General features: G+C 33.5%; 1 protein-coding gene across 5 annotated transcripts in view; it reads left to right on the top strand.

Annotated features, from left to right (window-relative positions):
• LOC140057533 (transcriptional regulator Erg-like) overlaps positions 1 to 13,072 on the top strand; it is a 34,075-nt gene extending 21,003 nt beyond the window's left edge. For all 5 annotated transcript variants that reach the window (XM_072103234.1, XM_072103232.1, XM_072103235.1 and 2 more), the window contains exons 6-9: positions 6,580 to 6,648; positions 7,122 to 7,178; positions 8,147 to 8,194; positions 11,360 to 13,072. In XM_072103234.1, the coding sequence (XP_071959335.1) occupies positions 6,580 to 6,648; positions 7,122 to 7,178; positions 8,147 to 8,194; positions 11,360 to 11,877 (692 nt within the window). In that variant the 3' untranslated portion in view covers positions 11,878 to 13,072. The remainder of the gene's footprint in view (positions 1 to 6,579; positions 6,649 to 7,121; positions 7,179 to 8,146; positions 8,195 to 11,359) is intronic.
• The last annotated feature ends 690 nt before the right edge of the window (positions 13,073 to 13,762 follow it).

Raw genomic sequence — 13,762 nt, 5'->3', positions numbered from 1 at the left:
AACCATAACTAAACATAGTACCTGCCGGATAAATGTATTGTGATAATCTCGACAAAAAATCCCTGGTACTATGTTGTATTTCATCAATTGTATCTGTAATTATATCTGTCCTGTTTATGTGTTTGTAATAATTATATCATTATTTCAATTATTGTAACGTATCGTATACTAATTTGGGTTTTAAGACAATTGTGGTTGCTACTCGCCTACAGCAGGCCTATATCTTATAGTTGTTATGATTTGTTTCATGGTTTGGTTCATACTTGTTGTATCCTAAATACGTTCCTGTCTTGAACTTAATTACACAATTAAGACGCTCGATTTGTAAGATATTACTTTACGCGTGATCACTTGCAATGTTATTAACTTTCTTTGTTAACGTTCTTTAGTCTAGGTTCGTGTGCTGTTGTGCATTGTTATTGTGAAAGCATTGAAGAACCTACTTAATAAAAAGTGATTAAAGCTCCTTTACATGCACAGGGAAGGACTTGACATTACTTGAAGAATAATACCAAACGTTTAGATTTATCCTGTTTTATTGCTTACCGAAATAAGTTATAATCCAGTCACTATTTAGTCACGTGATTTATTGATTTAGAAAGTGAAATTAAAAAAAATGTAATTATGAAGAAAGTAAACCAAAATCTTCAAAAAATCAACCAAAAGTAACAATAGGACCTTTAATGTAGTTATCTATATATAAATATATTGCAGTATTGGAATATAGGACCTACATCGTGTCTATAATGATACAATGCATTCATAAACCAGCTCGAACTTCCATTTGAGGGCATTATGAAGTCATTTAATTTGAATAGGCCTACATTACGCGATGAATTCCAGTTAACCTATTGTATAGTTATATTAGTTACTGGTTTTAATAGAACAGAAGACATATTTCTCATCCTATTAATTTCGTGCGTAATATCGATATTTAATTTTGTCTTATTGTGGTGTTGTTTTCATTATACCAATCATGTCACTTACAATATTACTTGCTAGGTTCTCTTTTTAGTTGGTTGCCTCTTGTCAGATTATTTTTTCAGAGCACATTAAGATTTATAATGCGATATATCAAATTTTAATACATTTTTTAAAGGAAGTAAGCAACCTTTATTAAATCTTGTAATTCTGTGCTTTCCATAATTTTGGCTGATGATATCATAATGTGAATATTTAATGATTCTCACGTTCATATTTTATGCTCTTAAGTATAAAAGTATTTTCGGAAGAGTTTCAATCGATTGACTTGCAATTGTTTCCCCTTAACTTCCGTCATACTTCGTATTTTGCTATTATGTTGATTGTTAAACTAAAGTTCGACAAGGATTGAGCATCCGTTGATTGTAGTTTCCCTTTCCGCTTCATGTCGTTTTAAAAATGAAAGGCCACTTGATGTACTGTAAACTGATCATCATTTACTCAATAAACGACAGTAGAATTGCATCACGTACTAACTTGGCATAAACCAACTCTGAATTAACCTTAGTAGGCATACTAATAAAGAACGTGCCTTTGATTAAATTTAAGGCGATCAATTATTATTGATTCCTTTTCAACATACTCTATAGCATTAATTAAAGTGAGGCTAACAGTCTATTATTATCATCTCGGCTACTTGTTGATTCTTTATTAGTATTATTATTTTATATGAAATTCTTAATCTTTAATTTTCGAATTTTTACTATGATTTGAATAAACTTAAAATAGCTTCTTAAAATAAGTCTTGTAGAGATTACGGCAAGCAAACATTTTGCTCATACAAGTAAACCATTATCTGAACACTAGCTTCAAGTCTCTTTGCACATTTTGCTCATACAAGTAAACCATTATCTGAACACTAGCTTCAAGTCTCTTTGCACATTTTGCTCATACAAGTAAACCATTATCTGAACACTAGCTTCAAGTTTCTTTGCACATTTTCCTCATACAAGTAAACCATTATCTGAACACTAGCTTCAAGTCTCTTTGCACATTTTGCTCATACAAGTAAACCATTATCTGAACACTAGCTTCAAGTCTCTTTGCACATTTTGCTCATACAAGTAAACCATTATCTGAACACTAGCTTCAAGTCTCTTTGCACATTTTCATCATACAAGTAAACCATTATCTGAACACTAGCTTCAAGTCTCTTTGCACATAATAGTAAATACCACCGTTTCCACATTGTTTCAAAGTTAAATTAATTTGTAATAAAATGTGCATCCTCAATGTAAAAAATAAAACCAATTTGAATTTAAGTGAATCAACAATTACATTACACAACCATCGTACAGTGTTATAAATGAACATATAGCTTTATAAAAGTAATGTTAATCGCCAGTTCTATGTAGAGTAGCTATGATATAAATAAAAGGTGCTGTAATAATGATATACATACATTTTAACACCATTTAATAAATACGGAAAATATTTGTTAAAAAAAGGTATTATTTTTGTTGTCAGTAGATATTTTAGTAATTATTAAAAAGCACCTGCTTGTTACCTATAATCATGGTCTTAGATATTATAAGGAACAAAACCTCTAGAAATCTCATTATTTTGACCTAGAGCTTTTAATAAATTATGTTTGTAAGAATCGTTCTTCGTTCATCATTGTGCAAACATAAAGCCAAGAACACCATGGGCGATTTAGTACGCACGTGCCTGTTCTGTTATTTCTTTTGAGAATAGGTGTTTCTTATTTTCTGGTGCATGAAGTGTTTTCAGAAGATTTTGCTCATATTCAGTGGCGCATGCTGATTTTTTTTTGTTTTACTGCTTTCATAATCTTTAGCCAATATTTACTAGTTAACTATAACAAAAGATTTTGGATGACTTAATTCAACGACACGCGACCAACAACAGCCTCTTTTAAAATATCGACCACTGCTTCTGTATAGCCAGGCATCATCGCTTAGGTGTATAATAAATTACTTCATACATTATTCATTAACGCTGTGTTTGATTGGTCCATATTAGAAGATATCAAACTCTTTCTACAAGCTTAGCCTATAGCACTGAATGAATAAAAGGCAATCAGAATCTTGGTTTATTTTCTGATTTGAGGTGACATGGTATCTTCCGTTGGACGGCGGCTCACCAACATTTTTAGAATAGTCAGTACTCGAATAATATAAATTATATACACATTTTTTCAAAAGTTACTTTTATTTGTCATCGTGAACAAAAACATGCGATAGTTTTTTTTTATTTGCTGAGATTATCTTCAATACGGATCGCAAACAAGAATTTGCGACGGGGGCTTGTCTGTACGCCCGCTCGACGCGCCGCCGGTATCTAGTTTATCCACCGTTTCTACCAAGAAACTACACAGGAAAGGACAACATGTACATAACTGGTAGGATTACTCTTTTTATTCAATTATTCTTATCAATTACGGTATTTTACAAATTCTCTTTTTTTTATACTAATAATTGTATATTAGTAAATATTTAAATTTAGTTGGTAATTTTAGCGTTTCGTACTGCAGGTGCCTTCTAACATGGCGATCAATAGTAAACTTTCTTATGATTTCCGTTGACAGATGGTAATCAACAAACAGGAAATATTAGCCAATGTTCATGAATTCTACGTATCTCGCTTTGTAAAACAATTGCATTGAAATTTAAATTCAGGGTATAATATTTGTATATAAAATATACAGTATTTATCAAGTATGTAGTTATTATTTTTCCCCAACTTTGTAAAAACATACAGATAAATAAAACATATAGATAATACAAAATAATTCGTAAATAAATTCTTAAGAAAATTATGATGGTTAAGCCTAAATAATTTATTGGTGCAGTTTTTTAGATCGTCCTATACCAAATAAACTAATCAGTGATTGTACAGAAATGTAATTACTAAAAAATACAAGTATTTAAATGATTAGATGTGCAATCCGTTATTAAGGCGTGTAATGAGTAGATCGCCGCCGCCACATTACCGTACTTGATAACGAGTAATATTGTTTGGCTGCCTTGCGTTTCCTTCCAGATTATTCTCTATTTCCTTACTTAATAACATTTCCCCTTGCGGTAACAAGTCAACTTTGCTCATCACTGACAATAGTTATGCACTAGAGCATTTTAACGGACAACCATTCGGCTTATGCTGTCAACTTCTATTTAAAAAACGTTCATTTCTAGTATACTGTATAGCGTGATTCATATAATAATCACGTACTTAAAAACAGTAATCAAAACTACCACGACAAAACCATATAAACGCTAGCAACAAAATTCAAAACTCACAACATATCACTTACCACTACTACTATAATAACTAACTGATATAAAACATAAACCGTTGACGATAATTTTGGATTACATTTATTGTGATGAAATCAAAGATTCAGACTGGTTTAATATTAAATGAAGCAATAGTTTTGAAATAATGAGAAAACCTCCCCCGCAGCTCAAAGTTGTTCTGTATATAAACCGTTTCTTTTTTTTGTTATGGATGCTCTATTCACCGCCAGTATTATCATGAATTTACCAAATCAGGGATAGACTGAATCATGAACAAACGTTTGTTTAAATTAAATAAGCTCAGATTCAAAATCTAGTGATATTTATCAAATTTATCTCAGTAAATGCATATGAATGTACTATGCTGGCGTTAATCATTGACAAAAAACAGACGATTTGATAATATCCTATAATGGAATGCTATAAGATATATGCCGTGATGGTAAAACCAGGGAGTTTACAACTCCCTGGTAAAACCTCCCTGGTATATGCCGTGATGGTAAAACTGTAACGTATAAGATATATGCCGTGATGGTAAAACTGTAACGTATAAGATATATGCCGTGATGGTAAAACTGTAACGTATAAGATATATGCCGTGATGGTAAAACTGTAACGTATAAGATATATGCCGTGATGGTAAAACTGTAACGTATAAGATATATGCCGTGATGGTAAAACTGTAACGTATAAGATATATGCCGTGATGGTAAAACTGTAACGTATAAGATATATGCCGTGATGGTAAAACTGTAACGTTTTAACTAAATTATATTCTATTGTAATATTGTTTTAGTGCTTTTCTACCTTTTTTCTTGTTCATCGTCATGTTTTAAATCGCCCCCTTTTTCTTGTTCATCGTCATGTTTTAAATCGTCCCTTTTTCCTTGTTCATAGTCATGTTTTAAATCGTCCCTTTTCCTTGTTCATCGTCATATTTTAAATCGTCCCTTTTTTCTTGTTCATAGTCATGTTTTAAATCGTCCCTTTTTCCTTGTTCATCGTCATGTTTTAAATCGTCCCTTTTTCCTTGTTCATAGTCATGTTTTAAATCGTCTCTTTTTCCTTATTCATCGTCATGTTTTAAATCGTCCCTTTTCCCTTGTTCATCGTCATGTTTTAAATCGTCCCTTTTTCCTTATTCGTCGTCATGTTTTAAATCGTCCCTTTTCCCTTGTTCATCGTCATGCTTTAAATCGTCCCCTTTTTCTTGTTCATCGTCATGTTTTAAATCGCCCCCTTTTTCTTGTTCATCGTCATGTTTTAAATCGTCCCTTTTTTCTTGTTCATAGTCATGTTTTAAATCGTCCCTTTTTCTTTGTTCATCGTCATGTTTTAAATCGTCCCTTTTTCCTTGTTCATCGTCATGTTTTAAATCGTCCCTTTTTCCTGTTCATCGTCATGTTTTAAATCGTCCCTTTTTCCTTGTTCATCGTCATGTTTTAAATCGCCCCCCTTTTCTTGTTCATCGTCATGTTTTAAATCGTCCCTTTTTTCTTGTTCATAGTCATGTTTTAAATCGTTCCTTTTTTCTTGTTCATAGTCATTTTTTAAATCGTCCCTTTTTTCATGTTCATCGTCATGTTTTAAATCGTCACTTTTTCTTTTTCATCGTCATGTTTTAAATCGTCCCTTTTTCCTTGTTCATCGTCATGTTTTAAATCGTCTCTTTTTCCTGGTTCATCGTCATGTTTTAAATCGTCCCTTTTCTTTGTTCATCGTCATGTTTTAAATCGTCCCTTTTTCCTTGTTCATCGTCATGTTTTAAATCGTTCCTTTTTTCTTGTTCATCGTCATGTTTTAAATCGTTCCTTTTCTTTGTTCATCGTCATGTTTTAAATCGTCCCTTTTCTTTGTTCATCGTCATGTTTTAAATCGTCCCTTTTTCCTTGTTCATCGTCATGTTTTAAATCGTCCCTTTTTCCTTGTTCATCGTCATGTTTTAAATCGTTCCTTTTTTCTTGTTCATCGTCATGTTTTAAGTTGTAATGTTCAGTAGACCTGTGAATATTTGTACTATTTTTTTACGTAACCTAAATAAAATTCATGGCTTAATTTCACTAGCGACACACACAATCACTTACGTGGTCTTTGTTTTTGTTGTAGAAAATGTGAGTTTAAATAAACTAAAAATAACTGTACTTATGTATTTGTTATTTGCTTCGTCGTGATCCAGAAGCCTGTGTATGCAACTTTCTAATTCAAGTCCAGTTTATTAACAAAAGAAGAATTTGTATTGCTTATTGTGAATAAAAAAGCTGAAAATGTAAATGTACTAATTTAATAGGTAAAATATGTGATGGTTATGAATAAAATATGCATGTTAAACATTATTTCTCAGAAGCGACTTGTGAATCAGTGGTAAGAGGAAGGACGCCAGTCTGGAGCGGTAGTACATCAATTGCAAAAGGTAATATTTTAAGGGTTTTAATATTAATGTTGGATTTAAATATCTAATAACTATGGTTGCCAACATTAAAACATGTTATAGCAAAAATTAACGAATGGATTATTTTGACTCTTTGAAAATCATTTAACATTATACCGTGAGCTAAAGGTTGGGTTAACCCTAACCATATCATTATAGTAAATATAGGAACTACACTGATATAAATGTAAGTGGATTTACTCACGACGAATTGAATTAGACAAAATAAAGTTTAACCGTGCTAGACTACTGTCCACAATAAGTATATAGTGCAATAAACGATAATAAACGCTTATTCGAAAGTCGTAAGCGAATATAAAATAATGTGTATTTAACTTCTTGGGACATATTCGACTGATCACCATCTCAAAATGGAGCCACGTATTTCAATAAAATAATATTTTCTGTATTCATAGCTCGGAATCTTTAATTTAAGTTTAATATTTTTTATACAGGAAGTTACACACAAACAGCAACAAATATTAAACATGAACCGACACAGGTTCAACCAGGTGAGAATAGTGTTTAAGTTTACTCTTTAGCGCTGTCATGCATTTTAACGTTAGTTATTGATGAGAACAGCGTTTAAGTTTACTCTTTAGCGCTGTCATGCGTTTTAACGTTAGTTATTGGTGAGAACAGCGTTTAAGTTTACTCTTTAGCGCCGTCATTCGTTTTAACGTTAGTTATTGGTGAGAACAGTGGTTAAGTTTACTCTTTAGCACTGTCATGCGTTTTAACGTTAGTTATTGGTGAGAACAGCGTTTAAGTTTACTCTTTAGCGCCGTCATTCGTTTTAACGTTAGATATTGTTGAGAACAGCGCTTAAGTTTACTCTTTAGCACTGTCATGCGTTTTAACGTTAGTTATTGATGAGAACAGCGTTTAAGTTTACTCTTTAGCGCTGTCATGCGTTTTAACGTTAGTTATTGGTGAGAACAGCGTTTAAGTTTACTCTTTAGCGCCGTCATTCGTTTTAACGTTAGTTATTGGTGAGAACAGCGCTTAAGTTTACTCTTTAGCACTGTCATGCGTTTTAACGTTAGGTATTGGTGAGAACAGCGTTTAAGTTTACTCTTTAGCGCCGTCATTCGTTTTAACATTAGTTATTGGTGAGAACAGCGCTTAAGTTTACTCTTTAGCACTGTCATGCGTTTTAACGTTAGGTATTGGTGAGAACAGCGTTTAAGTTTACTCTTTAGCGCTGTCATGCGTTATAACGTTAGGTATTGGTGAGAACAGCGTTTAAGTTTACTCTTTAGCACTGTCATGCGTTTTAACGTTAGTTATTGCCGCCAGAAATATACCTTGTTACACATAGTACCTGAGAAATATCTGTAAAATAATAAAGGAATATAACATTTTTAGAATACACAGACACTATCCGATTAATGTTACGCTCAGTTTGGAAAGGCTTTATTATTCACATGGTCCCTGTTCTAAATTATTATATGAAAGTATAAAATTGTTTATTTTGTAGATCCTTACAAGATGTTTGGACCTACTAGTAGGACGCTTAGTAACCCAGGTAAGTAACCTATTTTAAATATACGATAATTATTATCTAGAAATTCGGGTCAATTCTAAATAATTTGTTGATAATTTGAAGTCACTCTTAGGAAATGAGATTGTTTGTCTGATGTTTTTTACTTAAACTATTAAGAATAAAAATATCTTTTTTTAAAAGAAGGATGAAAATTAGGAATATAATATATCACCGTCGTGTGTAGATTTATGTGTAGATATATGACATGTCTTTCGTTTGACTTAAGTGTAGCCTGAAGTATAAACTGAGTATCAGATAATTAACCCAATCGTTTTACTCAATCAATGTCTTGATACGTTTACTGGATCGATCTATTGTTAGCAATCAACCTCACTCATCTTATACTAGTCATCTTTAACTCATTTATTCTGACGTCTTACTTAAAATAATTTGTATTTTACAAAATACCATTAAATACATTGGGGTTTTTTTTGGTAATAAAAATAATATTAACAAAATCAATTTTAAATCAAAATGCTTGAGAATAAGCAAGCATACAATAATAATAATAGCATTGGTGTGCATCATTTGCAATGAATATAAAAAAATAATAACAGAATTAAATATTTTGTCAAAACAGCCAATTCAATTGCTACTTTCTGTAATAATACATCGATTCAATAACAAATACCCGCGTGGATACAAGAGGTAGTGTGTTCTCATCATAATAACAAAATAACGTACATAAATATATATAAATACATCAATATAGAACAAATAGATTGTAAAGATTGATATAGGTTGGTTATGGGTGTTCAGATTACTGATGAAATCATCAAGATCTTTGTTTTATCGTTAGAAGCTTTAATACTTTGTCCCGTCCATCTTGTATCACCAAATTTGTTTCTCAGTGACAAATAAATCATTGTTATCTTAGACTTATGATGGATGCATCTTAGTTGCATCCTCTCTTTTGTACGAACTCCCACCTATGACAGGCGATTCATTGTGAAACACCTGTGATGCTGTATTACTTGAGAAATCTAGATATACCATACCGATTGGGTGACCACTAAACTTGATTATTAATTTTACGTATAGCCTACAATACATTACGTAACAACTTCAGCAACTTATATGGTCTACGTTTTCGTGTAACGTACTGTAATTTAGACGTGGTTTTAAACGGAGTTATCGTGTGCCATCTTTATGAATGAATTAATGATCATTATCATCAATTAGTTTTTAGTATGTAAACATAGTTGAGATGAGTTGTATTTGTTTGTTGTATTAAACTTGTTGTCTTCGTTTCTGTTAGCATACTTATTAACGTACTCGACATTGTTCGGTGGTATGGCTTGGCGTAGTTGTTCCCATTAAACACTTCAGGCAAAATGGTACTTGAAGTACGTTTATGATTATTATTTGAACGACTAAAAGGCACTGAATAACGATTCGATTTTATTGACTCGGCGGATACCACGAGATGAATGCATTTCCGACGTACGGATATTTGTCCTTTTCTTTCAGAGTTTGTAAAATATAGGCTTCTGATTTTTGTGTTTTTTACTCTTCCTTGATCTAATAATTTTGAAATGTAAATAAACAGTAAAACTTGTCTAGCTTGGTTTTGTTTAGACCACACTTGTTATACAAAAACATATCTCAATATTATGATGTGTTTTTTCCAAGAAAGGTCAATTAGTTCATTAGCAAATTATTAAAATAATAAAGTACCGTAAGGAAAAATACAATCAGTTCTTCAGTTCTCATACAGTTACATTTTTGGATTTGATAACATAATTAATGTGTTGAATTGTTATGCTTGTGCTGCAGGCCTATGTTTGAATGATTTGATAAATCTTACAATAAATTTCATTTGTTATAACATAACACAAGCACGTTGTAATTTATTCTCTTATTTTGTTTATAATTTCATATAATTTAAATTGATATTTACACCCTACGCCTCACGAGGGCGCAAATAAATGACTGAGTAATCAGTTATCTATATAAATTGAGATACCTGAGACAATTTTGAAGGGTACATTTGACAACATATTTAATATTTCGTGCACATTTTGAAGGATACGTTTGGCTCCATTTTTAATATTACATAGCAAACCGTTAGAATTTGTTCCACTCTATGGTCAGTAGCCTAAATCAAGCGCTACCCAAACCGTTAGAATTTGTTTCACTTTATGGTCATTAGCCTAAATCAAGCGCTACCCAAACCGTTAGAATTTGTTCCACTCTATGGTCAGTAGCCTAAATCAATCGCTACCCAAACCGTTAGAATTTGTTCCACTCTATGGTCAGTAGCCTAAATCAATCGCTACCCAAACCGTTAGAATTTGTTCCACTCTATGGTCAGTAGCCTAAATCAATCGCTACCCAAACCCTTAGAATTTGTTCCACTCTATGGTCAGTAGCCTAAGTCAATCGCTACCCAAATCGTTAGAATTTGTTCCAATCTATGGTCAGTATAGCCTAAATCAAGCGCTACCCAAACCGTTAGAGTTCCTCTATCAGTAAAAAGATTAGACTACACTATTCTAAACTGTTATTTCTATGTTAAGTAAATACAAAAAATAACAATCAGTTGACGGCACAAGTAAACTAATCGTACCACGTAGAACATCCACTAACCGTAACAGTGGTGGCGCTCGGAAGCTCCGGCGATTTCATATATAGTATCAGTCGCTTTTTAAAGATGAAAATCCTTGATTGGACACACTCTGAGAATTTTGTTTTATATGAGGTTTCTCTGGATGGATGGAAACATGAATACGCATGCGTATAACATGACGCTTTCGATTCGCGCGAACAAATTCGCCTAGTGGAAAATCGGCTTTAAGCCGATTTTCCACTAGGCGAATTTGTTCGCGCGAATCGAAGGCGTCAGCTAATACGCATGCGTAGAGAAGGATTTGGAAGACGTAAACATGAATACACATGCGTACAAGCTGGCGCGTTCGATTCGCGCGAACAAATTCGCCTAGTGGAAAATCGGCTTTAGTCTTTATAGGCCTATAGAAAATAATAATTATGATTTTAACCAACCAACATTACATTTTAAACTTTTATTAGTTTAATGAATGTTACCATACAATTGAATAATTTAAAATTAAATTTAAAATTGTGATTTATCGTTATTATTATTATTATTACTATTTATTTTTGAAACAATCTTTTTTATCATGACAGGTAGTGGGCAGATTCAATTATGGCAGTTTTTATTGGAACTTCTCTCAGACAGCTCAAATTCAAATTGCATTACATGGGAAGGTACAAACGGAGAATTCAAAATGACAGATCCAGATGAAGTAGCTAGGCGATGGGGGGAAAGAAAAAGTAAACCAAATATGAATTACGACAAGCTTAGCAGAGCACTACGATATTATTATGATAAAAATATAATGACCAAAGTGCATGGTAAACGATACGCTTACAAATTTGACTTTGCTGGGTTGGCTCAAGCAATGCAACCAGTTCAAACAGATCCAAGTATGTATCGATATCAGTCCGATTTATCATATCTTCAAGGATATCACCCTGCAGGAAAATTCAACTTAGTTGGTGCGCCAATTCCCTCAACCAATGCTAGTTTATTTGGATCGCATACGTCATATTGGTCATCACCAAGTGCTGCTAATATTTATCCAGGAAGTCATGTGACTCATCCACATAGCCATGTGTCATCGCACATAGGTACATACTACTAGTCATGTGACTCATCCACATAGCCACGTGTCATCGCACATAGGTACATACTACTAGTCATGTGACTCATCCACATAGCCATGTGTCATCGCATATAGGTACATACTACTAGTCATGTGACCCATCCATATAGCCATGTGTCATCGCACACATACTACTATAGTCATGTGACTCATCCACATAGCCATGTGTCATCGCACACATACTACTAGTCATGTGACTCATCCACATAGCCATGCGTCATCGCACACATACTACTAGCCATGTGACTCATCCACATAGCCATGTGTCATCGCACATAGCTACTAGTTCTGTTAATTTACTTGACTACAGTAAATTAAAGAGCGTTCTGAATAAAAGAAAAATAAGTATTCTTACGAATAATAGTAATAATTCATATGTAAATAAACTGTTTCGTAACAGAAATGTGTAGTCAATTTCGCTACTCAAAATCTCTGTTTTGTATATGATTGCGGGAATGCTGGACCATTCCCTTGAAGTATCTTTTGATATCAACAATTGGTTTCTTCAAATGCGGTTTTTATGTGAAAATTGTTCATGTTGCATGTTTTTTGTGAGGGTACAATAGAAACGTATAGATGGAGAGTAATGCACTCATCCGAATCAATACGGACGACGACGTCGCTAATTTTGATAAAATCTATATTGTAGATTTTCCATATTTTCAGTTGAGATGTAAATTAGGCCTAATCTGTTAATACACACTTCATCTTATAAAAATGTTAATTAATCTATTATAAAACAACTATAAACCATTTCTGTGAGACTTACTTTGATATACCTACTATTTGTAAAGTATTGATCCATTTATTTGTAAAACACAATAATTATAACATATAGGGGCTAAACAAGTCATTTACACACGCAAAAATGGTTCATAGAAAGTTAATGTTGGATACATTTTAAAAAACAATTCTTGTATTTTACAGTAAAATACCAGTGTTATTGTGATTGAAAGGTTTCTAGTCTAAATTATGTAAAAAGAGATTTAAACATGAGAATAATAGTTACAAAATATTATAGCTTTTATACTATAAATAATATAAATTACGATATTTCGTTGTTCATAGTGTACCACATACATGTATTTTTGTGTATCCATATCACTATGATATTGATACAATGGTGCAATAACGAAATAAACGAAATTTGACAAGAGCAATTTTACAGTTCTCAATTCATCAGTTTTCCATTGTACATGTTTTTACCAAATAAACCATATGCCTGTCACTGCGCTCTGTGAGTGGATGCCAACGTCGTATACTGCTGTCACTGCGCTCTGTGAGTGTATGCCAACGTCGTCTACTGCTGCTGCCTGCGCTCTGTGAATGTATACCAACGTCGTCTACTGCTGTCACTGCGCCGCTGTGAGTGAATGCCACATCGTCGTCTACTTCTGTCACTGCGCTCTGTGAGTGTATACCAACGTCGTCTACTGCTGTCACTGCACTCTGTGAGTGTATGCCACAACGTCGTCTACTGCTGTCACTGCGCTCTGTGAGTGTATGCCACAACGTCGTCTACTGCTGTCACTGCGCTCTGTGAGTGTATACCAACGTCGTCTACTGCTGTCACTGCGCTGCTGTGAGTGGATGCCACAACGTCGTCTACTGCTGTCACCGCGCCGCTGTGAGTGAATGCTACATCGTCGTCTACTTCTGTCACTGCGCTCTGTAAGTGGATGCCAACGTCGTCTACTGCTGTCACTGCCCTCTGTGAGTGAATGCCACAACGTCGTATACTGCTGTCACTGCGCCGCTGTGAGTGAATGCCACAACGTCGTCGCATACTGCTGTCACTGCACTCTGTGAGTGTATGCCAACGTCGTCAACTGCTGTCACTGCGCTCTGTGAGTGTATGCCACAA

Source organism: Antedon mediterranea, chromosome 8, assembly GCF_964355755.1.
Source record: "Antedon mediterranea chromosome 8, ecAntMedi1.1, whole genome shotgun sequence".
NCBI lineage: Eukaryota > Metazoa > Echinodermata > Crinoidea > Comatulida > Antedonidae > Antedon > Antedon mediterranea.
The sequence above is the reverse complement of the archived record's forward strand: the minus strand, read 5'-3'. Positions and strand labels throughout refer to the sequence as shown.